Source organism: Vitis vinifera, chromosome 10 (assembly GCF_030704535.1).
Source record: "Vitis vinifera cultivar Pinot Noir 40024 chromosome 10, ASM3070453v1".
NCBI classification, from domain to species: domain Eukaryota; kingdom Viridiplantae; phylum Streptophyta; class Magnoliopsida; order Vitales; family Vitaceae; genus Vitis; species Vitis vinifera.
This window is the reverse complement of record NC_081814.1, coordinates 4,210,815-4,235,055: the sequence shown is the minus strand read 5'-3', so window position 1 is coordinate 4,235,055 and position 24,241 is coordinate 4,210,815. Positions and strand designations below refer to the sequence as shown.

The 24,241-nt window shown below is 36.0% G+C and overlaps 3 protein-coding genes across 4 annotated transcripts; 2 read left to right on the top strand and 1 right to left on the bottom strand.

Moving 5' to 3' along the window:
• The first annotated feature begins 874 nt into the window (after positions 1-874).
• On the top strand, positions 875-7,257 carry LOC109122624 (uncharacterized). Its single transcript, XM_059740122.1, has 2 exons — positions 875-1,948; positions 7,081-7,257. Exons 1-2 carry the CDS (start codon positions 1,153-1,155, stop codon positions 7,104-7,106), a joined length of 822 nt encoding a protein of 273 aa, XP_059596105.1. The 5' UTR covers positions 875-1,152; the 3' UTR covers positions 7,107-7,257.
• Positions 7,258-9,429: 2,172 nt separating this feature from the next.
• LOC100853785 (probable NAD(P)H dehydrogenase (quinone) FQR1-like 1) lies at positions 9,430-12,405 on the top strand. Its single transcript, XM_003635132.4, has 4 exons — positions 9,430-9,921; positions 11,045-11,138; positions 11,580-11,842; positions 11,969-12,405. The coding sequence occupies exons 1-4, from the start codon at positions 9,899-9,901 to the stop codon at positions 12,198-12,200; spliced, it is 612 nt and encodes a 203-aa protein (XP_003635180.2). The 5' UTR covers positions 9,430-9,898; the 3' UTR covers positions 12,201-12,405.
• A 4,153-nt stretch (positions 12,406-16,558) lies between these two features.
• LOC100264251 (transcription factor bHLH112) lies at positions 16,559-19,648 on the bottom strand. Of its 2 annotated transcripts, none has more exons than XM_003635136.4 (7): positions 19,037-19,648; positions 18,130-18,748; positions 17,936-18,046; positions 17,752-17,817; positions 17,575-17,640; positions 17,401-17,451; positions 16,559-17,278 (listed from the first exon to the last, which is right to left on the bottom strand). In XM_003635136.4, exons 1-7 carry the CDS (start codon positions 19,366-19,368, stop codon positions 17,129-17,131), a joined length of 1,395 nt encoding a protein of 464 aa, XP_003635184.1. In that variant the 5' UTR covers positions 19,369-19,648; the 3' UTR covers positions 16,559-17,128. The 2 variants fall into 2 exon arrangements, with proteins under 2 accessions (XP_003635184.1, XP_010646711.1); XM_010648409.3 differs by having other exon boundaries at positions 17,581-17,640.
• Between the last annotated feature and the right edge of the window lie 4,593 nt (positions 19,649-24,241).

The window sequence follows — 24,241 nt, the reverse complement described above, 5'->3', positions numbered from 1 at the left end:
TAATTGATTTAGACCCCAACCTCTAGGGGTTTGGTTAGAGGTTACTAGTACTAGTAGTGTTTGGTACCGTCCACCAGGAACAATTTGAGGCTAGCCACCCATTTGAAAAGTCCCACCTAACTGGGCATTTGATATTTGATAACCAGAGTAATGAAAATTGAATGGATTTGATTGAATCTTATGTGAAAGTGTTTGAATTTAATATGAAAATGGTTGGTTGAATTTTGAATATATTGGTATTTTTGAAACTCTGATATTTGATGAGAAAAAAAAAATGATATCTCCTATTTGAAATGAAAATATTTGATTCATGAATTGCATTAATTTTCCTTATTGGGCTGTGAGCTCATTCCCAATTGTTGAAAATTTTTCAGGTACTCTTAGTTCGGGTGAGGAGTGATGGCTAGGCTGAGGAATGGTCATCATTAGGATTTGACTTAGGATTTTATGTTGGATTTTGTTTAACTATTAGTTATGTTATTTTGGATCATTTGGTATTTGGAAGTTATTTGGAAATTGAATTTTGAGGATTTTAGATTTTGTTTCCGCTACTTTGAGCAGGTATTTGGTAATTGGTAACATCCAGTTACATTATGACTGTTTGGGTCAGATTATACTTTAAGCCTTCGGGTTTGAGGTGTGAAATGACCGTCACGCCCTTGGAGTGGGTCTTGGGGCGTGACAGAGTGGTATCAGAGCACTAGGTTGTGATCTTGATGGGAACTTGTTTAGTGTACCTTTGGGAATAGATGAGTGACGTATTAGTTTAAGTTTCAACTTCATCTAGTCTGATTCCTTTTATTCCTTACAATTCTGATTTACTTATTTGACTTTTTAGTGACTAATTTAGTTACACCTATTGCTTTATAGGACACCATGCCACCAAGGAGACCTGCATCTTCCCAAAACAGTCAGGCTAATGATGATGTACCTCCAATTGAGGGTTTGCCTCCCGTGAGTGCAGAAGGGATCTATAGGTATCTTGGGACACTAGCTGGTTTAGTTGAACGCCAAGCTCGAGCTGTTGGGACTAATGTTTAGGGACAGTCTTCATCTTCTAGGGGTAGCTCTTTTGATGACTTCAAGAAATTGGGTCCTCCTTACTTTTCTGGTGCTACAGATCCCACAGAGGCAGAGGCTTGGATCCTTAAGATGGAGAAATTCTTTGGTGTCATAGATTGCTCTGAGGAGCAAAAAGCCTCTTATGCAGCTTTTATGTTAGATAAAGAGGCAGATCATTGGTGGCGTATGACTAGGAGACTTTTGGAGGATCAGGGACCCATAACATGGAGACAATTTAGGGAGGCTTTCTACAAGAAGTATTTCCCTGACAGTGTTAGGCGGCAGAAGGTGGGAGTGTTTATTCGTTTAGAACAGGGGGATATGACTGTGGCTCAGTATGAGGCCAAATTTACAGAGTTATCACGTTTTTCCCCACAATTGATTGCTACAGAGGAGGAAAAGGCATTAAAGTTTCAGGATGGATTGAAGCCTTATTTGAAGAACAAGATATCTATTCTGAAGCTTGGTGTCTATTCAGAGGTTGTTGACAGAGCCCTTATAGCAGAGAAAGATAATGAGGAGCTTCATCAGTATAGGGAACAGCAAAGGAAGCGAAATAGGAGTGATGGTGCTCATGGTAATCAAGCACAGCGAAGGTCTACATCAGGAAGAAATCAGAATAAAGGGAAGACAACGCAGAATTTAGATGGGGCTTGTCCTACTTGTGGTAAGAAGCATGGGGGTAGGCCATGCTATAGAGAGACTGGAGCCTGCTTTGGTTGTGGGAAGCAAGGACATTTGATCAGAGATTGTCCAGAGAATAGGAAGTTCATCACTGGGAAGCCTAAAGAGGAAAATAAGGAGGATAAACAGAAACCCAAAGCCCAAGGACGGGTGTTTGCTATGACTCATCGAGATGCTCAGGCCACTTCTGATGTGGTGACAGGTACTCTCCGAATCCACACCTTATTTGCTAGAGTCTTGATTGATCCTGGATCAACACACTCTTTTGTTTCAGTATCTTTTGCTGGTTTGTTGGGTTTGCCTGTTGCTAGCATGGACTTTGATTTGATTGTTGCTACTCCTGTGGGAGATTCTGTTGTGGCTAGTAGAATGCTTAGAAATTGTATTGTGATGATTGGTTATAGGGAAATGCCAGTTGATTTAGTACTCCTTGACCTTCAGGATTTTGATGTGATTTTGGGGATGGATTGGTTAGCTTCCTACCATGCCTCTGTTGACTGTTTTGAGAAAAGGGTGACGTTTAGTATTCCTGGTCAGCCTAAGTTTAGCTTTGAAGGGAAGCATGTGGACAGACCATTGCGTATGATCTCAGCCTTGCGAGCTAGTAGCTTGCTCAAGAAGGGTTGCCAAGGATTTTTGGCTAGTGTGGTGAGTAATGAAAGTGATTTGAAGTTGGAAGACATACCTATAGTAAGGGAGTATCCTGATGTCTTTCTAGAGGATTTGCCTGGCTTGCCACCAGAGAGAGAGGTGGAGTTCACCATCGATCAGGTACCAGGAACAGGTCCTATGTCTAAGGCCCCATACAGGATGGCACCTGTGGAGCTTAAGGAGTTGAAAGTTCAGCTTCAGGAGTTATTAGACAAGGGTTTTATCAGGCCTAGTGTTTCACCTTGGGGAGCTCCTGTTCTATTTGTGAAAAAGAAGGATGGCTCAATGAGACTTTGCATTGACTATAGGGAGTTGAATAAGGTGATAGTGAGGAATAAGTATCCCCTTCCTCGGATTGATGATTTGTTTGATCAGCTACAAGGTGCTTGTGTGTTCTCTAAGATAGATCTTCGATCGGGTTATCACCAGTTGAGGGTTAGAGGGGAAGATGTACCCAAGACTGCTTTTCGAACTAGGTATGGGCACTATGAGTTTCTTGTTATGCCTTTTGGTTTGACTAATGCACCTGCTGCTTTTATGGACTTGATGAATAGGGTATTCAAACCCTATTTAGATCAGTTTGTGGTGGTTTTTATAGATGACATCTTGGTATCCTCAAGAAGTAGAGAGGAGCATGAAGGCCATTTGAGTATGGTATTACAGACCCTCAGAGATAAGCAGTTGTATGCTAAACTGAAGAAGTGTGAGTTTTGGGTAGACCGAATTTCTTTCCTTGGGCATGTGGTAAGCAATGATGGCATCTCAGTTGACCCTGGCAAGATAGATGTTGTAGCTAATTGGAGAAGACCTAGTACTGTGACTGAGATTCGAAGTTTCTTGGGACTTGCTGGTTACTATAGGCGGTTTATAGAAGGGTTCTCTAAGATTGCCCTACCTTTAACTAAGTTGACACAGAAGGGAGTTAAGTTTGAGTGGTCTGATGATTGTGAATGTAGCTTCCAAGAGTTGAAGAATAGATTAGTGTCAGCTCCTATTTTGACTATCCCTTCAGGTTCAGGAGGATTTGTGGTGTATAGTGATGCCTCTCATCAGGGTTTGGGTTGTGTTCTTATGCAGCATGGGAGAGTTGTAGCTTATGCTTCTAGACAGTTGAAGCCTTATGAAAGGAATTACCCTACTCATGATTTGGAGTTAGCTGCTGTGGTTTTTGCACTTAAGATTTGGAGACATTTTCTTTTTGGTGAAACTTGTGAGATATTCACAGATCATAAGAGTTTGAAGTATCTATTTTCCCAAAAGGAGTTGAACATGAGACAGAGAAGATGGATAGAACTACTTAAGGACTATGATTGTATTATTCAGTATCATCCTGGGAAGGCGAATGTTGTAGCTGATGCCTTGAGTAGGAAGTCAGTTGGTTCTCTAGCAGCTATTAGAGGTTGTCAAGGGCAGTTACTTGAAGAGTTGAGGAGTTTACAAGTCCACTTTCGAGTTATGGGCTTAGGAGCACTTGTAGCAAATTTTAGAGTACAACCAGACTTAGTTGGGAGAATTAAGACCCTACAAAAGAATGATTCCCAATTAGTGCAAGTTATGGAGGAAGTTAAGAGGGACAGTAAGCCTGATTTTGTTTTGTCAGATGATGAGATCTTGAGATTTGGGACTAGACTTTGTGTCCCAAATGATGAAGACTTAAGGAGGGAGCTTTTAGAGGAAGCTCATTGTTCCAAGTTTGCAATCCACCCAGGAGGGACAAAGATGTACAAGGATTTGAGGCAAAACTATTGGTGGTCAGGTATGAAGCGTGATATTGCACAATTTGTGGCTCAGTGTTTAGTGTGTCAACAGGTGAAGGCTGAACATCAGCGACCAGCAGGGTCTTTGCAGCCACTTGCTATTCCTGAGTGGAAGTGGGAGCATATTACCATGGATTTTGTGATAGGATTGCCAAGAACCTTAGAGGGTAATAATGCTATTTGGGTGATTGTTGATCGGTTGACAAAGTCTGCTCACTTTTTGCCTATGAAAGTGAACTTTTCTTTAGATCGTTTAGCTTCTCTTTATGTGAAGGAGATTGTGAGAATGCATGGAGTACCAGTTTCTATAGTGTTTGACAGAGATCCTCGTTTCACTTCTAGATTCTGGCATAGTCTACAAAAAGCTTTGGGCACTAAGTTGAGTTTTAGTACTGCTTTCCATCCTCAAACTGATGGCCAATCAAAAAGGGTAATTCAGGTTTTGGAAGATTTGTTGAGAGCTTGTATTTTGGACCTGCGAGGTAATTGGGATGATCATTTACCTTTAGTAGAGTTTGCCTATAACAATAGTTTTCAAGCTAGCATTGGGATGGCACCTTTTGAGGCATTGTATGGTAGGAAATGTCGATCTCCTATCTGTTGGAATGATGTTGGAGAAAGGAAACTTTTGGGCCTTGAACTTGTGCAGTTGACTGTTGAAAAAGTTGCTTTGATTAAAGAAAGATTAAAAGCAGCTCAAAGTAGACATAAGAGTTATGCTGATCATCGTAGGCGAGATTTGGAGTTTGAGGTGGGTGATCATGTGTTCTTGAAAGTTTCACCTATGAAGTCTGTGATGAGATTTGGGAGAAAAGGAAAACTTAGTCCTCGTTTTGTGGGTCCGTTTGAAATATTAGAAAGAATAGGCACTTTGGCATATAAAGTAGCCTTACCCCCAAGCCTGTCTAAGGTTCATAATGTGTTTCATGTTTCGATTCTAAGGAAGTATATTTATGATCCTTCTCATGTTGTGGAGTTGGAGCCTATTCAAATTTTTGAGGACTTGACCTATGAAGAGGTACCCGTTCAAATTGTGGATGTGATGGATAAGATACTACGACATGCTGTTGTCAAGTTGGTAAAGGTCCAGTGGAGCAATCATAGTATCCGAGAGGCCACTTGGGAGTTAGAAGAAGAGATGAGAGAAAAGCATCCTCAATTATTTCAAGACTCAGGTATGTCAAGTTTAGAGGACTAAACTTTTGTTAAGGAGGGGAGGATGTAACGCCCAAGCATTTTCTTTTAAGGGTAATTTAGGAAATTGTTATTAATAATTAAATTAGTTAATTAATTAATTTAAAAAAAAAGGGTAAAAGAGTAATTTTACGATTAATACCCTAGGTATAAATTAGAAATTTTATTATTTCCCTTCTTTTCTGAATAGAGTTCCTGTTCGCAGAATTCCAGAGAACGTAAGGTTGGAGTCAGATTCCAGGGTTGAAGAACAGATCTCTATAGGTAAGATTCTAACCCCTAGTATAATATTTTAGATTCATTGATTAATTTCAAACACATTAGATATATTTTTTTTGGAAAACCCCAAATCTAGATTAGGGTTAGATTATTTTTTTTAATTCGTTTTAATATCAAATAGTGAAAATTTAATATTTTTTTTTTAGTATTGGAATTTGGGAGATCTTAAGTTTTATTAAAAAAAAAAAAAATCCTTGGAATATTTCGATTTTAGGTTAGGGTTAATTAAAAAAAAAAAAAAAAAAAACGCGTGTGCACAACACTGGAAGGAAGGAAGGAAAAAAAAAAATGGGGGGCGTACGTGTACTGTGCTGGAAGCCAAATGGAAGGAGTATATATATATATATATAATGAATCATGATGATGGCAAAAAAAAAAAAAAAAAAAACTTGCTTTTTGGTTTGGTTTGGTGTACCCGAGAATGAGTAATGGTTAGGTAGCTATTGAATTGGATAATAAAAAAAAAATGATATTTAGTTTTAGATTAATAAATAAGATAATAGTAATAATGGTATTTTTATAATAAATAAAATGAGAGATTTAGTAATATATATAGAATTTTATAATGAAATAAAGTTATAATTTAATTAAATTAGTAATGTGTTATTAGAAACAAATTGAGAATTTATTAGTTTTATTTAAATAAGGAATAGATTAGTTAAATTATAAATAAATAGTAATAATTGTTTCTCTTATGTATATTAGGTGAAGAGTAGATTATATTTTTTTCAGAATTATTCTTTTCCCAAGCTTTCAAGGACTTCTTTTGAGGTAAGGGAAGTTAATGTAATATTTATAAAATTAAATTCTTTTATATGTTATTTTGAATTGTGGAAAATAAAATGATATTTTGTTACCATGCATGGATCAAATTGTTTTGCACTAAATGTTATGTTGGAATATTTTGTTTTATTTATGACACAAAATATGGAGATATTATGTTGTGTAAATTTGAATACTTGAACAAAAAAAAACATCACTCTAGTTTATTTGGCCCTTGTCAATGGGATATAATAGTTGACTATTCGGCCCTGTCAACGGGATATAATAGTTGACCTTTACATTTCATGGTGAGAATGTAATTGATTTGGACCCCAGCCTCTAGGGGTTTGGTTAGAGGTTACTAGTACTAGTAGTGTTTGGTTCCGTCCACCAGGAACAATTTGAGGCTAGCCACCCATTTGAAAAGTCCCACCTAACTGGGCATTTGATATTTGATAACCAGAGTAATGAAAATTGAATGGATTTGATTGAATCTTATGTGAAAGTGTTTGAATTTAATCTGAAAATGGTTGGTTGAATTTTGAATATATTGGTATTTTTGAAACTCTGATATTTGATGAGAAAAAAAAAATGATATCTCCTATTTGAAATGAAAATATTTGATCCATGAATTGCATTAATTTTCCTTATTGGGCTGTGAGCTCATTCCCAATTGTTGAAAATTTTTCAGGTACTCTTAGTTCGGGTGAGGAGTGATGGCTAGGCTGAGGAATGGTCATCATTAGGATTTGACTTAGGATTTTATGTTGGATTTTGTTTAACTATTAGTTATGTTATTTTGGATCATTTGGTATTTGGAAGTTATTTGGAAATTGAATTTTGAGGATTTTAGATTTTGTTTCCGCTACTCTGAGCATGTATTTGGTAATTGGTAACATCCAGTTACAATATGACTGTTTGGGTCAGATTATACTTTAAGCCTTCGGGTTTGAGGTGTGAAATGACCGTCACGCCCTTGGAGTGGGTCTTGGGGCGTGACATAGGGACAACACATTTGTTGTCAGTGAAATCATTGTCAGTCCCTACTTGCGAATAAACTTTTATTGAGTTTCACAAAAGTAATTTGGAGGATTGGTTCAACAAGTGGTGATACTCCATATTCAACTATGCTTTTCTTTTGTGTTTTAGGGACTAAGTAACCATAACACGCATATTGGTGAAAGGAGATTGTTGTTTATCCCCTATTTGTTTAAAGAAGGAATTGTGTTTATGGAGTTGACAATTTTTAGCACTCAATGGGGTTTTTTAGAACACAATTAGGTTAATTAGTGTTGTCATTTAGTGTTCTTGATGATTTTGCTTATATGTTTATCAGAGAAAGATTGGAACCCTAGGTGTGTGGTAAATTTGAGAGCTAATCCAATTTAGTATTCATGTATACATTTTTTTTTAATAAATTCTAATTCTTTATTTTATAATCCAACTTTTTTGGGAATTGAAGTTTGCTACTTATTTTATAATTTTAGTATTTTTGTAAATACTTTTAATTGAATGTTAATTTTAGAATGATGAGAACTCTTTAAGCAATAAAATCTTTCATTTTTTTTAATATAAATTATTATTCTAGAAAGAAATTCATTTCTTTATTTTATAATCCAATGTTTATACGAATCGGAAACTATAGTTCTTTGTTTTATAATCCAATATCCATAATAATTGAAAACTTCTTTATTTTATAATACAATGTCTATAGGAATTGGAGATTCTTAATTATGCTATAAATTTAGTATTTCTACAAATGTTTTTAATTTTTCTTATTTTATTTCTTTTAATTTTCTTTTTAACTAATATTCACAACTTAAATCTTATAATAAGAATAATATAGTTATTTATTTTAATTGAAATTAAGTGTTTTTTTAAGAGTTTTTTTTTTCATTTTTAGTTTAGCTAAATCTTCATTTTGGAATTACTAGATTTTTTTTCACAATCTTTATTTATTTTATTTTTTTAAATACCAACCACTATTATTAAGGAAATTTTAAATAACTATATTTAATGATTTGAAAATGGAATACCAAGCGTATTTGGGAGATCAAATTTTTATTCTTAATAAGATATTTCTATTTTTTATTTGTTAATGATTTCTTTTTACTATGATTTTGTATTACAATCCAATATCATATAGTTTTTTTGTGTAAATAAATTGATAAAATTAAAAGAAATTGACAAGGAAAGTATGTAAGAAAAAAATATGTTTGGATAATTAATCTAATTTGTATTTCTTTTAATATTCATATACTTTTTGTAAAATAAATAAAATTTGGTATTGCTAAGGACTAATGTAATATTTATTTTGCTTAACTTCGAAAAAAATAATTTTAAAAATAATTTTACTATCTAAAATTTTGATATGGAAAAGTGTAACTTTATTTATATTCCATCCAAGTCATTTTTTTTTTCAGCTTAATAATTTTTTTCCCATTTTGTTTTATGTCTAATTCATAATTTTTTTTATATTTATATTTCAGCCTAATAATTTTTTTTTCTGTTTTGTTTTATGTCTAATTCAATTTTTTTTACTTTGAATCTCTTTTTCATTAGTTTTCTATAAATATTTTAAAAGAATAAATTCACATATTCTTTTTTTTTATTGGATTTTTTTTGTATTAGCTCATGTGCATGGCACGTTAAAACTTCCTAGTATATATAAAAGCGAAATGAGAAAGAGGATGATCTTTTGAGACTACAAGAAATAATATGGAAATGAAAGCTTATCCATCCACTAATCAATTTCCCTTTTCATGACATTGTGTCATGCAGACATATTGCACACATCATAACCTTAATTAATTAGAAAAAAAAAAAAAAAAAACACTAGTGTCCAAATTGATACAAGTTAATTTTTCTATATGAAGCGTGTCTAAATAAAATTCCAAACAACCCAAAAAATGAGCAAATTTTCCTTGGCAGTCTTTTTCAGCCGCCTGCATGCATGTGATTCCACCGATCACATTTGCAGATTGGATAATTTCCCCATAAGCATACCCAGAAACAGTTGACAGTTCGTATATTTTAATGCATTGTCTTCATCATAGAAAGAACCATCAATATCAGATGACTTTTCCAGAGTCATAATATATTTTTCCTACAGAATAGTACTCCAATTCTATTTGATGTCCTCGAAAATGATCATTTGCAATTTTGAACTATTGATATTACAGGCTAAAAGGTGAAAGCTGATTGAATTTGAGGATGATCATCAGTAGAAGAAAGGAATGAAATGTTTCCGTAATTGAAAATTTGTCCCTTCTTTTCATTGATAAAAAAAATAAGGTATGAAGACTTTCTGGATTAGATATGGATATTCTTTTTAGGGAAGAATAATTATTTTCAAACGCCCCGGCCCGGTGCTTGGCTGAGAAGTCGCTATAAATGACACCTCCTCTGTGCTTCATTTATCAACTTTCATTTTCCCTTTCAACTTTTCGCTTAAACCCACAAGCACAAAGGAGAGACAAAGCGTGGAGAGAGCAACAGATACTCCATTAATGGCTGCCAAACTCTATATCGTGTAAGCATTACCATCTATCCTTCTCTCCGTGATCTCTTTGTGCATGTATATGATTCCTTTTATGATCTTCTGATGGTCTTGATTTGATTTGATATTTGTTATTCCGTCATTTTATGATTATGATCTCTGTTTCATCTTTCTGGGTGTTGTTTCTGCGATTTGAATCTCTACTTTAAACTGCAATAGATGTTGTGCTCTTCTGATTTTTCTTCTCAGCCATGTGAACATAGAGATTACATGAATGCTTCCTGGTGGACTGTTGGGTTGCAAAATCATAAATTATGATCAAGAATTTTGGTAGACTGGCCTTGTTTGTAGGTGGGTTAATGGGTGGGGTGGGATCTGCATTTTCACTTATCTGCAATGTTAATGCTTACACTTTTTCACTTGTAATTTTCTCAATTGCAGTACCAGATTCAGTTTCCATTAAGATTTTTGAGAAGAAAAAAAAAAGCCAAAACTATTTCATGTAAGTTTGAACCCATTCGCCCAATTGTAATTGGGGCCTGGATTTGCAATGAGGCTTATATCTTTTATATTGTTCTTAGAAATGGATAGTCGTAAAAAAGGAGAAGAAGAAAGGGGGATCAAGTCATATTCTGCAGAAGACCCATTAGCTCTGGTAAATCAGTAGAGTTGTGGTCATCGTACCATGTGACCCAACATATGCAGTGTATTTATTGGTTCTGTTTGATTATTAAGGGATCCCTTTCTTCATCCATATCATGTTTTCCATTGTCAGGAAAACTGGGAAAAAGGAAGTCATACTTCTTTTTTGATCTTAAGTAAAGTTATTTTAACTTATGTGGTTTCTATATTCATTATCTTTTGGATGGTGGACCTCACATTCATCATGACTGAAATTAGTTCTTAGTAGAATCTCTAATGTGCACAAAACTTGAAATTCTTAAAATATTCAAAATCTTGGATCTTGTTGATTGCACTACGTTTCTTTTATTCCACTTATTTTTTTCCTGGCACAGAATTCTTTATAACCCATGGATCCATTATGCACCCATTTCTCTGCATTGACAATTCATCAGCCCTAATTTTATGGGTCAATGTCTTCATTTGTGTTAGTACATCTTTATAATATAATATGAAACTATTTAATTCTGCACAGTTACTATTCAATGTATGGACATGTTGAAAAGCTTGCTCAAGAGATAAAGAAAGGAGCTGAATCTGTGGAAGGGGTAGAAGTGAAACTATGGCAGGTGGGTGGTTTTTTTAAGTTAATTACTTATTCTTTTAAACAGTTGTAAAGCATAAATTCCCTTTTTAACTTGCATATAACACATCTATAAGTCTGAAAGAATTGTAATTAGTAATTTTTTTTCTGAGTATAAAATTTTGAGGTAACCTGGCATTTATTTGGGTGGGTCGTGTTAAAAATTTTGAGGTCTACCATTTTTTCAGTATGACTTGCCAATTGCATACCAAAATATCTACTCTATGTTGACTTTTGAGAATGTAAGACCTTATTTGGCAACTGTGTTTTAAAAATGTATTGTATTATCTAAAACAAAAGAAAAAATGGAAAACAGGATTGCTATTTTCATGGGATTTTCAAAATTTTACACAATTTGTTGATCATATGCTTCTGATTGGAATATGTGGTTTAACATGCATTCACTTGTTCCTCAATCTGCAAGCAGGTACCTGAAACACTCCCTGAGGATGTTCTTGGGCTGATGGGGGCACCACCTAAGAGTGATGTACCAGTTATTAAACCAAATGAACTTTCTGAGGCCGACGGGTTTATCTTTGGTTTCCCCACTAGATTTGGAATGATGGCTGGTCAATTTAAAGCATTCTTGGATGCAACTGGAGCGCTATGGAGAACACAGCAGCTTGCAGGCAAGCCTGCAGGCCTTTTCTATAGCACTGGGTCTCAAGGAGGTGGACAAGAGACTACTCCGTAAGCTCCCTTTTCTCAAATCCCCCAATTCCTAAGGCTTTCTTTATTAGGCATCTTTGCTTCTTTTTTTCTCATCGGCTAATTACAGTGCAGAAGATTTTTCTCACTTGTGGAAACTGTGTGCAGTTTGACAGCCATCACCCAGCTTGTTCACCATGGCATGATCTTTGTTCCAATTGGATATACATTTGGAGCTGGCATGTTTGAGATAGAGCAGGTGAAGGGTGGTTCCCCCTATGGTGCAGGAACTTACGCTGGGGACGGCTCAAGACAGCCTTCTGAGATAGAGTTGGCGCAAGCTTTTCACCAGGGGATGTACATTGCTGGCATCACCAAGAAGCTCAAAGGAACTGCATGATTTTGTCTCACCATTCAACTACACCTTCGTCTACCATACTGCATGTATTTTGTTTTAGTGTTTCAGTCCCCAAACTTTCATTTTCTCGCAATAATAATATGCACTTTGGCGTGTTAAAATGAATACATCTCCAATGTAGAACTCACCAAGTTTCTACAATACAGTGGCTTCTATTAATGATAAAGTTTGCATACTCTTATGTCTAGTTCTCCTTGATTTGCTTGGTTTGTTGGTTAGGAATAAGGCGTCACCCAAGTGTCTAGTTTGAGTCTATCCACAAGGCTTGTTCTCTTGCTATGCAGTTTGTTTGCACACTCTGTATTTCAAGCGGGAGAACTGGCAAAGGACTAATTGAGATCCAGATTTCCAATTTCATCAGATGGTCTGTAAAGATAATGAAACACTGTGGGGACACCTACTAGCTGTAGTGTGATTGAAATATAAAAGCAATTTGAAAAGGGTTTAGAAAAAATCTTCCTGATAATTCACCTCTTGAGTTGTTTTGATTTTGATTGATTACACATTGAAAAATCTGTTGTGCCCATCTTATGGGTCTTTTTTCTCGAGAAACCTCAATGTCAAGCAGGCATTCAGCAATAGCATAAAATGTCAAAATCAAAGAATACATTGCTATATTGTTATAGCCGGCAATGGGACTGGTTATATGTTGGCCCAAACATTGTTGAGATAGGGCTGGGTTTGGAATCTTGCTCAAACAGGTCCGGAGCTTGTCTTGGTGGCCCTAATCAATAGAGGGAATACTCTCTCTCCAGTGTCACTTGTGTATCAAAATGCGGTCCCAAGAAGAGAGGCATGGAAAATTCGAATAAAAGAAACTGAAAATACAGATGGGCTGTTCCTAATTAATGCGTATCACTTATATATATAGATAATGGCATGGTAAAACTAGTACTGTTGACAGTTGTAGTGAAAGATGTGGTTACCCATTTATAAACATATTTACATACAAGAAGGGTTTTTACAAGTGAATCTCCAAGAGTGATCTATGTGATCTCCTCATCGAGAGAGAGAAAGAGAGAGAGAGAGAGAGAATGTCCCAGTCACGACGACATCTTACATATGTGCAAAAAGTAATTTTCTCAGTTTCAGGCCACCATCTGTTGGGTTTGCAATCTCTTGGATAGATCATAGATCTACTCTAATCCATTTCAAAATTGGGGAAACCTATTCTACTTGGCCCTCACCTTTCACCAGAAGGGATTACTAATCAAGCACCGAACCTAAGACTAGGTCCTTCAGAAAGAGTTGAATCCCACATCGTACACTGTTGTTGCCCAATTCGATCATCCGACCTGTGTAATTAGCAATCAGGCATTGGAACCAAAGCTTGACTTGTACCTTCTAGGGATGGCAACGGGGCGGGTTCGGGGCGGGGCGCCCCCCTCCCAACCCCGCCCCGTTTATTTAAATCAATTCCCATCCCCGTCCCATTTAAAAAATTAAACGGGGCGGGGCGGGGCGGGTATGCTACATTCTCATACCCGCCCCGTTTAGCTTTTTATTTAATTTTAATTTTAATTTTTTTAAAAAATTACTTTTAAATTTTTTTAATTATATTAAAATAAATATATTTTATAAATAATTAAATAATTATATTTTTTATAACTTATTTTATTAAAAATAATTTATTATTATCTATATATTAAAAATAATAAAATAAAAATTAAATTAAATTAATTTTAAATTTTAAATTAAATTTAAATTTAATTTTAATTTTATATATAATCGGGGCGGGGCGGGGCGGGGTAGGGCAATACCCGAACCCGCCCCGGGTTTCAAAAAAAATCCCAAACCCGTCCCATACCCGTTTAGAAAAATAATATCCCACCCCATTAGGGGCGGGTACCCGAAATGACCCGCCCCATTGCCATCCCTAGTACCTTCTGTCTCACGCTTTAGGCAACATACCTAACAATCCCAGCTCCATTTGTTCACAAGTAGCACGTTTACAAGCACCAAGTCAGCCATTTCACAAAATAATTGCACCGGAAGAAGTAGACATGACATATGGATTATTCCTTTTTCATTTTCGTTACTGTAAGGTTCCGTACAGCATTCTTGAATATGAAAACAAGCAAAATATCTTTGATTTTGAAAAACTTGAAGACTGTTGGGAGAGTATATTTATGCTAGCAAAGAAACATCACATCAGAGAGCATCCCATCCCAGGGGTACTATGAGAGAAGGTATATAATATTTTGGGAAGCCAGTATGCAAGGGTGCTTGGCATCACAACCATTGAAGAATCTACACTGATACATCAATCATCTCCAAAAGGGATGAAGCCACATGTCATGGTTTGTCAATGCACGGCCCAGAAGATTAGATTCAAAGGTGGTGGCAGAAAGAAATAACCCTTTTAACACAGAAAAAAAAAATAAAGAAAAATAAATAAATAAACTTGTAGCAGAAGACAAAAGTGTATATATATAGAGTACGCCATTGATTAGCCGAAAAATGAAAAAAGAAAGTCTGCCATTAAAGTGAGATTGTAACTGCTGAAGGTCTGTATACTTTATTAGCATCACAATGATGCCAAGATGCTTTTCCTTTTCTGTATTCCTTTTTATGTTTCGTCCGTCTCCTTTATATTAACAAACCATACCTTACAAAAACTATAAGAATTAAATTCCTCATGGACTGTACTCGAGAGCAAGAGGTACTGATCCCGATGCTTCAAGTAATGGTATAATACCCATCAGACGATCAATTCAAAAGTCACCAAAAGATGATAAAGCTGGGTGCCCAAGAGATACCAATCAATATGATTTTTAACTATTTAAAGTACTTTTTCATGATTAGTCACTTGTCACTGGGATTCTTCAATATTAAGCTTTGTTTCTGTTTCTCTCATAATTCATTGCTGCTCTTTACATGCTCCTTGCAAATGTGTGATGTTGCTTTATTTATGGGATTAATCTTCATTATCTTATTGCTCATATCTTGGATAGATGTAGGGGGGCATCTCAAAGTGATTAACTTAAAACAAAGACTTCCTTTATGATTTCATATTCACTGATTCTCCATGTCTATGTTCGATTTTGATATTCAGAAGTCATTTTTACTGTTGAGTTGAATTGAGATGCATTCTCCATATATAGACATCCATGAGACCTTGACTTCCAACAACTGATTCTCCATATCTATGCTCTATAATTTTTGATATTTCACTAGTCATTTCTGCTTAAAAGGAAGCTTGCAGGAAAACTTTTTAGTTTTTGTTTTTTTGCTCAAACTAGACGCAACTTGCAATCATATGAATAGAAATAAGCACCGTTTACTGTAAAGAATTAATTGCAAACAAAACATGTGTTCATGTTCAGTATGTTGCAAGGAAAATCATTTATGAAGACATAAAGGCATATTACAATAATGGCTTCAAATAGTAACAACCATGGCATTGTATGTTAGATGATTTATACATTTATATATATAAGTATATTATAATCTCCAATTAAAAGAATAGTGCAGATATATGTATTCATTGCTGTGGACTATCAATTGGTGGAACCGAAAACAACTTCACACATTGGCTTGGGAAGGATTTGTGACCACCCAAAATTAGTTGTGTTTTTCACAAGTAACAAAAGTTTTTTCAGCAGTTTAAATCTCATTTTCTCTATATGTTGATAAAATACTAAATTGATATCTTAGAATTCTCCATGATTACATGAAAACAATTAAAGCGGCACTCAAAAGGAAAATTTTCGATCAAACTCTTGGGTTTTTAAACTTTGATTTTCAGTTCATTGTAGTGAAATTAATATCAATGTATTTACGGTATTAATTGCCAATGACTTCACAAAGGTGGTGAAGAACTTCAACAAAGGTGTGATCCACTAAAAATCAATAAAAGGAGGTACCTTGAGTTCCCTAAAAACCGCCTGGCATTCAAGACTGGGTCTGGAATGGCGTAGAGGGCTTATAAAAAGACTCACGGCAGATCATGTAATTGGAGAACCGTCTCCGAGAGTTGGTCTTTGGAACAATCTCATATATATATAAGTATCTCTGATTTTGCAAATAGACAAGCAATTCAAAGAGTAAGCTGCGCAGAAACATAAACTGTCGATGTGGGAAAGAGACATGAGGTTGGGTTATCTTTCTTCACCACAGGGTGACCACAGCACAGAAACGAGAATGCCGTTTTGGAGTATTAGAGTTTGAAACGCGCTCACACAAGTGGACGCGCGCATGCAATTGAAAATTAAGTGTAAAGGCATAAAACAATAAGCAGAAACCCAAAAAGCAGGAAGAGTGGGCCGCCTCTGAGTCTCTGACTTCCACTACCACATTCCAAACCAATAAACAAATGAAAAGCTACAACCCCAATCAAATGACCTCCACAAACTCATTGTTCACTTGTATTCTTCAATTCAATGATCTCACCCTTTATTTTTCTTTGCCTTTACTTTCTTTTCCTTTACATAAATAAAAGGATGTGCCAGTCCTATACAACATACAGAAACAGGAACAAAAGCCCCTTTATCCAGTTCTGCTAAATTCAGCTCCTTTAACAACAAAGCACCTCTAAACTAATCTGAATTTCCGCTAAATTTAGCACCTGTTCCTGTTCCTAACCCGCATTTAATTATAATACTTGAATTATTACAGCAATATATTCTACTCCAATGGTCCCTAATCATTTGGTAGCCTACATCATTCTGCTTGTATCTGGCCCAGCATTGCCTGTCCTTCCTTGATGGGTCACTTCCTTTCCTTTCTCTTTTTCTTTGTGTATTTTTTTTAAGCTTTTTCTCAACACCAGCACAGCACAGCACAGCACAGCAATGTGGCTCTTCTAGCTTACATTATCTTCATCCTCTTTGTAAATTGAAGTTATCATTCCCAACTTGGCTGGGGACGTTTGATACCATAATTCTTGTGGAGATGGCTTCTCTCTCTCTTTACCTAAAAGTTCCTCCAAATGTTGGTGTCCAATAATCAGCTGTAGTCTCGTTAGCAACTGGGAAGGTGCTCGAAATTGGCACCAAGCAAAGTCCTCGGCTCCTTAGGTCTTGTTTGGACCCTTCTGTGTCCTTCAGTTTTTCAGAAGTCTGCAAAATGGATAAATGCTTCCTAAGTTATTCTGAGAAGTGGAATCCTAAAGTAAAATTATGCTTGTTTCCTTTGGTACGACTGCTTGTACTGACTGAAGAATAGTAGAAAACTATTGTACCTGTTGTGGTTGAATGGGAGCCCCATTTTTCATATATGGAGTGCTTAAAACCTGAAATCAAACCCAGAAAAGAGAATAAATATATTAGGCTAGTCAACACATCCATGTCTACCAGCTAGGGTTTTCCCATCAATTGATTAACTGTTTCAACAACAAGATGATAGTGGAACCTACACTGACTTGATCATGGAGGAACTTGATGTACTCGATGGCCTCATGGAGAACTGATGCAGTATCAGTCTGGAACAAGCATATGAATCAAATTAGCCCAATTATGCATTTACTAATTCATATTGAAAAGATTTTGAAAATTCTTCTATGAAAAAGCAAAGGAAAAATCCAAAAACTTACCTTTCCGAAAGGGGAAACCAATTGCTGGAGTGCAGTGATTCGGTCCCCTAGCTTCTCTTTACGGACCTGATAACAAAGCTACAACTTGTCATCCGTTTCTTTCAAGAAAAACAATTCATAATTATTACAAAGGGAAGGATTGAAGCTCTCTCTAATAAAAACCTTCATTGAATCTATATTTTACCTTAAAAGTTGGTAATGGCGATGGTGTTTCAATTCGAGGCCTTTTGAATGCAGGTTCAGCGCTGCTCTTCTTCAACACTGATCCCGAGTCTCGAACTTCCTCGGTATTGAGCTGGAATTCGAATATATAAAGAACAATTCAGTTTCAGAAACCCTAGTCGAACTCATATCCTATCTAGCTATCATTATATTTACCTTTGTGGTGAGCTTGGAACAATTGGGCTTCTCTTCAAATGTTGGTGTGAGAAACTGCGACTGCGGTGAAGGAAAAAAGCTCGCTCTGATATCATTTAGAGCCGCCGCAGAGGCATTCCAGAAGGGTGTATTGTTGGTGAAGTGCAAATGACTATTAGGTTGCTGCTTAGGCAATGAGGGTTTCATGTAGGGAGAGTATTTAGGCCAGGAAGGCGATAATTCATTCATGCTTGTCCGGTAATTCGCCATAGATGAATAGTTCATTGACCGGTTATCAAAAAGATACTGCTGGGGTTGAGGATCAGGGTCATATAAACCTTGCAACAATGTGGAAGGGTAGCCATATGAAGCTGAACCCATGGGAAAGCCTGAAGAGAAGCCTTGGCAAGTCACTGTACTGTCGCCGGAGCTATTGATAGAATTTAAACGCTGCTGGTCTAATGCAAAACCCTGATTCATGGGCTTAAGCGCGCATATGGATGAATCTTCACCGCCAGTGGAAAAGTTCTTCGGACTCCAATCCTTCTGAATTTGAGGAGAATCCATCCCATTCAACCTCGAACTCATGTCATCTTGGAGCATGGAATGATAATTGCTCTCAGCTCTGCCGCTACCACGACTGGAAAAAACAAAAAAGATAAAGAGAACATAAGAGAAACCGATTGGTAAGCAAAATATTATGTAGTGCTTTTTTTCTGGTAAAAGGAATTTAATTGATTAAGTTGACCAAAAACAAATCTCAAATATCTAACTTTTTTCATTGCCCGTCCACAAAGTATTGACTCTTAGAACTTTTGAGATTTAAATTTCAACGAATTCAAAAAAGAATAGTTGTAAATCATCATAACTAATTAGGCTGCTATGCACCAAATGGAATTAAAACAGTTAGGCGCAGCTCCAAGCTTACATCAAAGCTGGATTCCAATCCGTTGTCGTCGACGATGACGAAAGGCCAAAACCCATCATTTGCAAAGTCGATTCCATCAACATGCTGCCACCGCCGCTGGCGGAATCCGGCTGCTGGGGTTTCTGAATATCTTGGAAAACTATGGAGCTATCGGAAACCGAAGCGGACTCCTCACACGACCTTGCCTTGATGTCCACCATCTCAGTCGGCCACCCAAAGCTTCCCGTATCATTCAGCGCCGTGGAGCACGGTGATGGCCCTCCGATGAAGGAGTTCCTCGCCGGATTCCACCATGTTCCGCCGCATACCCCCGTCTGAAATTCATCTGCCATCGTTAAACCTCAAAGATACAACACCTTTGATTTCTCTATATGGGAATCTCCCTTTCTCTTTCTCCTCCTCCTCCTTCTTCTTCTTCTTCCTCTTCTCGTTTCTCTATCCCTATCTTTGAGTTAGGTTTATAAGAAAGCAGCTCAAGACTTGGGGTCTTATTTATATATACAACGGTTTGAGGGTACGGACGGTGGAAACTACCGGAATCAGGTTGACATTTCAAGGGATGATTGGACAAATGAGAGCCCATTTTGAATCCAATTCTCTTTTTCTTTTTTTTCTTTGATTTCATTTTTTTATTTTTTTTTTATTTTAGAAATTCTTTGTTCTCTTTACCTTTTATTTATTTATTATTTATTTGTGAGCATTCGTGTTCCTTACGAACAAAGCGAAGTGATATGATGAAGGTTCTTGATCTGGCTGCCACGTCACAGTTGCATGGAAATAGCGTACCTCTATGTATAAAGGGTTAATTTACTAATGCCGATTAATTAATTAAAGAAATGGATAATTAGGAGAGTTTATAATCGAAGACCGTAGAGAGTAGGTCAATGCGCGTGAGAGTCACTCGAAGGACATGTGAATTAGTAGAAGGTGAGAGGAGGGAAGTAGCTAACACAAGTGCAAGTCTGTGGTAAATTCCCAAGGTATTCCCCAACCTTATCTCACCACCCCATCTTTCTTTCCTTCTACAATTTTGTACCACAAGCTAGTGATGCAACCCTTTTTCTTTCTTCCTTTTTTTTAAATAATATCTTTAGGTATTATTTTAAAATAGGGGATAAAAAACATTTCACAAATTCACAATATTTTTAGAAAATAAAATCATTTCCATAAATGACCACTTCAAAAATTCATGATTTGTTTTGTGGAAGGACAACATTATAATTTGACAAAGTAGATGGTATTCATCACAAACTCTTTGAAGATACCACTAGTTAAATTTCTTAAGAAAGAGAATAAAAAAATCAAAATCAAAAGTTTTATTGGAATGAAATATGTAATTTTATTATAATTTCCTCATATTAAAAAAAATTACATTTATTATTATAGATATTTATATAAAAAAAACAAAAGATATCTTAAATGAATGGATGAAGAAAAAAAATTTCATTTCTTAGGTCCGTTTAGTCATTTTTTCTATTTTTTAAAAATATATTTTTTATTGTTTAATTTAAAAACAATTTTTAAAAATAAATTTAACAAAATATGATCAAATGGACTCATATTTAAAAATAAAAAAAATTGGTAAAAACAATTTCTACATATTATCTAAAAATTATTCTTTATTTTATTTTATTTTTAAAAATAAAAATTTATTTTTAAATTATACGATGAAACAAACTCTTAAACCTTATTTGATGAAATAGATTTGAGACAAAGTAAGCAATCTATCTACAAAATGAAAAACCCAAAACTGGGGCTAATGGGTTTCCCAAATTTGAGGAATGAGTACCCTCATGTTATGATGAAACATAGATATTTTTTTTTATTTCAAAGTTCAAGTTAACAAAAGAATTGAAAGAGAGATACTTTTGATTTCTACCATAGCAAACATGTCCTTATAACATAGGAGAAAAGCCTTCACAGTTGCCAAGAAAATTGAAATTTAGGTTGTTATGCCTTTTCGTTCATGTGGATATTTACAAGGTTGGATTGAATCGTGCCACAATCCACATGGCCTAGGTAGAAAGTTAATTAGGCACCCAAAATCCATATGCCCTTTCTCAAGTTTCTAATAGTGCTAAGAGCACGCATTCTCCATATAGCACCTCCCATTGGGATTAAATCAGAATAATAGTTCACAATGGCCACACCACACATTCAATGTTAGAAAGCACTTGCACAAGAATGGAAGCTTCAGTATACCAATACGGTTCTGGAATAGACAAATGATTGGAATTGGCTTAAGAAAAAGCTTCTGCTCCATTGAAAGATAAGCCCATTTTTTCATGCTTGTTCTGCACGTACCACTGAGATGGAGTCCACTCCATCCATGAATGAATTTTAGCATTTGCACTTAACATGTTAGGAGGCAATGAATGGGAAGAAGAAGATTTTTAACTTAGTTGTAGTCTAGCGAAACCGCACAGTTGACCCAACAATTTGGTGCTCGTTTGTCGCCAAAAAGCGTAGGAAAATTCCTAATTGGGTTCGTATGTTGTGAACCGAATTATCACCTTTGTGAAAACAACCACAAACATTCGATGATGTTCACATAAACTCTACTCATCATGTAAGAGTTGATTATTCAGAAACAAGGGGACGAAGTTAGGAGTTTGAAAGGGGGGGGCGCGGCGGAGTCGCCACATTCATTGCTGCAAGCTCACTTGACACTGATGCCTCTTGGTTGTCGATTCGGCTCATTGAAGAATTATGCCATTGTTTCAATTTCTTGTTCGTATGAAGGTTCACATGTGATTTAATTTTCTTCCTGTCATCAAACCTATGGACCACCACCATTACTTGACGGCATTGCGAGGGTTCACACCCACAGCCCACAACCATGAAGAAAACCTTCATCATGGACAATTAAAGCCAGCCATCCTTTTCCATACAGGCAACATTATTTCCCAATGTGGATATCAGCTGTCCAAATATGTAAATACGTCGAGGATGATGATGATGATGATGATCCGCCCAATAAGTATAATTCTTTCTGATTCAATTCTACATTCTACATTTTGGTGTGTATATACAAAAGATGCGACGTGATGCTTGCGAGGAGAGCGAATGGTAATGAGTCAACGTGGGACCGAAGAGGCATGCGCTCGCGTGCCACGACACCTGGGGCCAAAGAGTCAAACCCAGATTGTGACCTCTTTCTACATCCCCATCATTGCCCTTTCTCATTTTTCTCAGCCATCCTTCCTCAAAATTTAACCTCCAATTTTCCAGTTGTCCAATCAGATCTATTGATCCCTTTCAAATTATGTGAATATGTGAAGGAGAGCGCGTGTGAGAAAGGTTGAGAACTTGAGGGAGAGGTAGAGGTAGAGGGAGAGGGATTGACCTCAGAACCCAAAAGAGAGGTAAGACACAGCGGTCGCTTTCCAGTTGATGCAAAAGGGTATTTCATTAGGTGACACCCATCCACTCCTTTGGATTTTCTACTTGTCTTCTTATGCTCTGTGGAATGTTCTCTCTCTTCCCAAATTCACCATTTTGGCCCTCAATACCCTTACGTCATACCCCATGACTCCCACCAAACTTAATTGAGTTGTTCATCAATCTTAGTCTTAATCAATATCCAAATTAGTATATACATGTTTTTTGTTTTTTTAGTTATTGATTACCCCCACTTGCACACGTTTTCACTGGATCACCCAAATTCCACACGTGTTCTCCCACTTAATTTTAAGAAATTATATTCTTGTAAAATAGAGCTAAAATCATTTTCTTGTTTCCAATTATACCATGGAGTATAAGGTTTAAACAAATGCTTACAAATAATATTTAGTGATGTCACATTGAGGTCAGCTTGAGGTGTAGAAGATGACAAAATAGGACCGGGTCCCTACAAAGTGGTGACCCACTAGAGTACCACGGATCACGTGGCACGTGGAAATGGCCCATACAAATAATCACAATTATAATTCAATGAAAAAAATAATAAAATAATAATAATAATAATAATAATGCAAAGAAAGACGAAGACGACACACGAGTATGTGTGTGGCCATGGGTTGACTCGGGGGTCGGCGTGCAAACGAGTGTCTCCTATGGCTCATATGTTTTTTGTCAATTAGTCAACCCAAAACTCACTAAATTCCACCACAGACGTTGACCATTTTCCCTTTTTTTTTTTTTTTTTAATTTTCCTTTCATATAACCAATTCTCCAAGTCTGCATACCACGTACATTTACTTGTAGATGTGTTTCACGAAAATGTTTCTGGGCGTTCCCTTTAAATTATTATTATTATATTATGCTATGATTAGCTGAGTAATGCTGTAACCCAATTGGTGGGTTGAAGTTGATTTCTTGCCTAGCCGTGTGGAATTGAAACACGACTCCGTGCCCAAAATGTCACGAATCGGTGCAATTTCAGTCTTATGACATGAGCTATCTTTTTAATTGTTTAAAAATAATACTAATCTTTCTACGCGTCAACAGTCTTTTATAATTAAATTCCAATTCAATGTCAAAACTGAAAAAGAAACGTGAAGAACCTTTTTTGGTTTTTTTTTGTTTTTGACAGGTTCATACTAAAGTTTTACCCTCGTTGACCAATTAATTTCACTAAACATATGATCATTAGCTAAACGTCAGAAGGCAGCTATGAGAATGTTTGTCCTCTGAAGTACCAAAGGGTTAGGTTGAGATTTTTTCAAAAAAAAAAAAAAAAAAGTCAGCTAGCATCGATGTTGTCACCAATGGTAGCATAAGATTTTCATATTACTAAATTTGGATCAAGCCACCATGGTTTAAAATGTTAAAAAATAAGGATTGAGTTATCAAGGATTTGTTATTTTATTTAGAGGATCAAGAAACGGTCAAGTGTCAAGCATTCAATATTATATAAATGTTCACGCTCAATAAAAAAAATAATTAAAAACAAAATTAAAGCTCCCAACTTTGCTTTTTTATTAAACCATCCTATCCGATCCTACCAGTTCAGATGGTTTTATTGTTAATGTCTATATCAGAGTTTGGTTGCTCAAATCCTTGTAATGCTCACCTACTCTTTCTGAACACATAGAGACGTCTTTTTAGAATTAGGGTTTGCTCCCTTTATGGCCATTTCTCCTTGGATTGACTTGTGTGGATTGAACTTTGAACTCATCTTCCACCAAAGGGAAAGTCCCTTCAATTCCGGAGAATGACAAAATATTAATCATTGGCTTTGTGAACTTATGAAATGTCACCAAA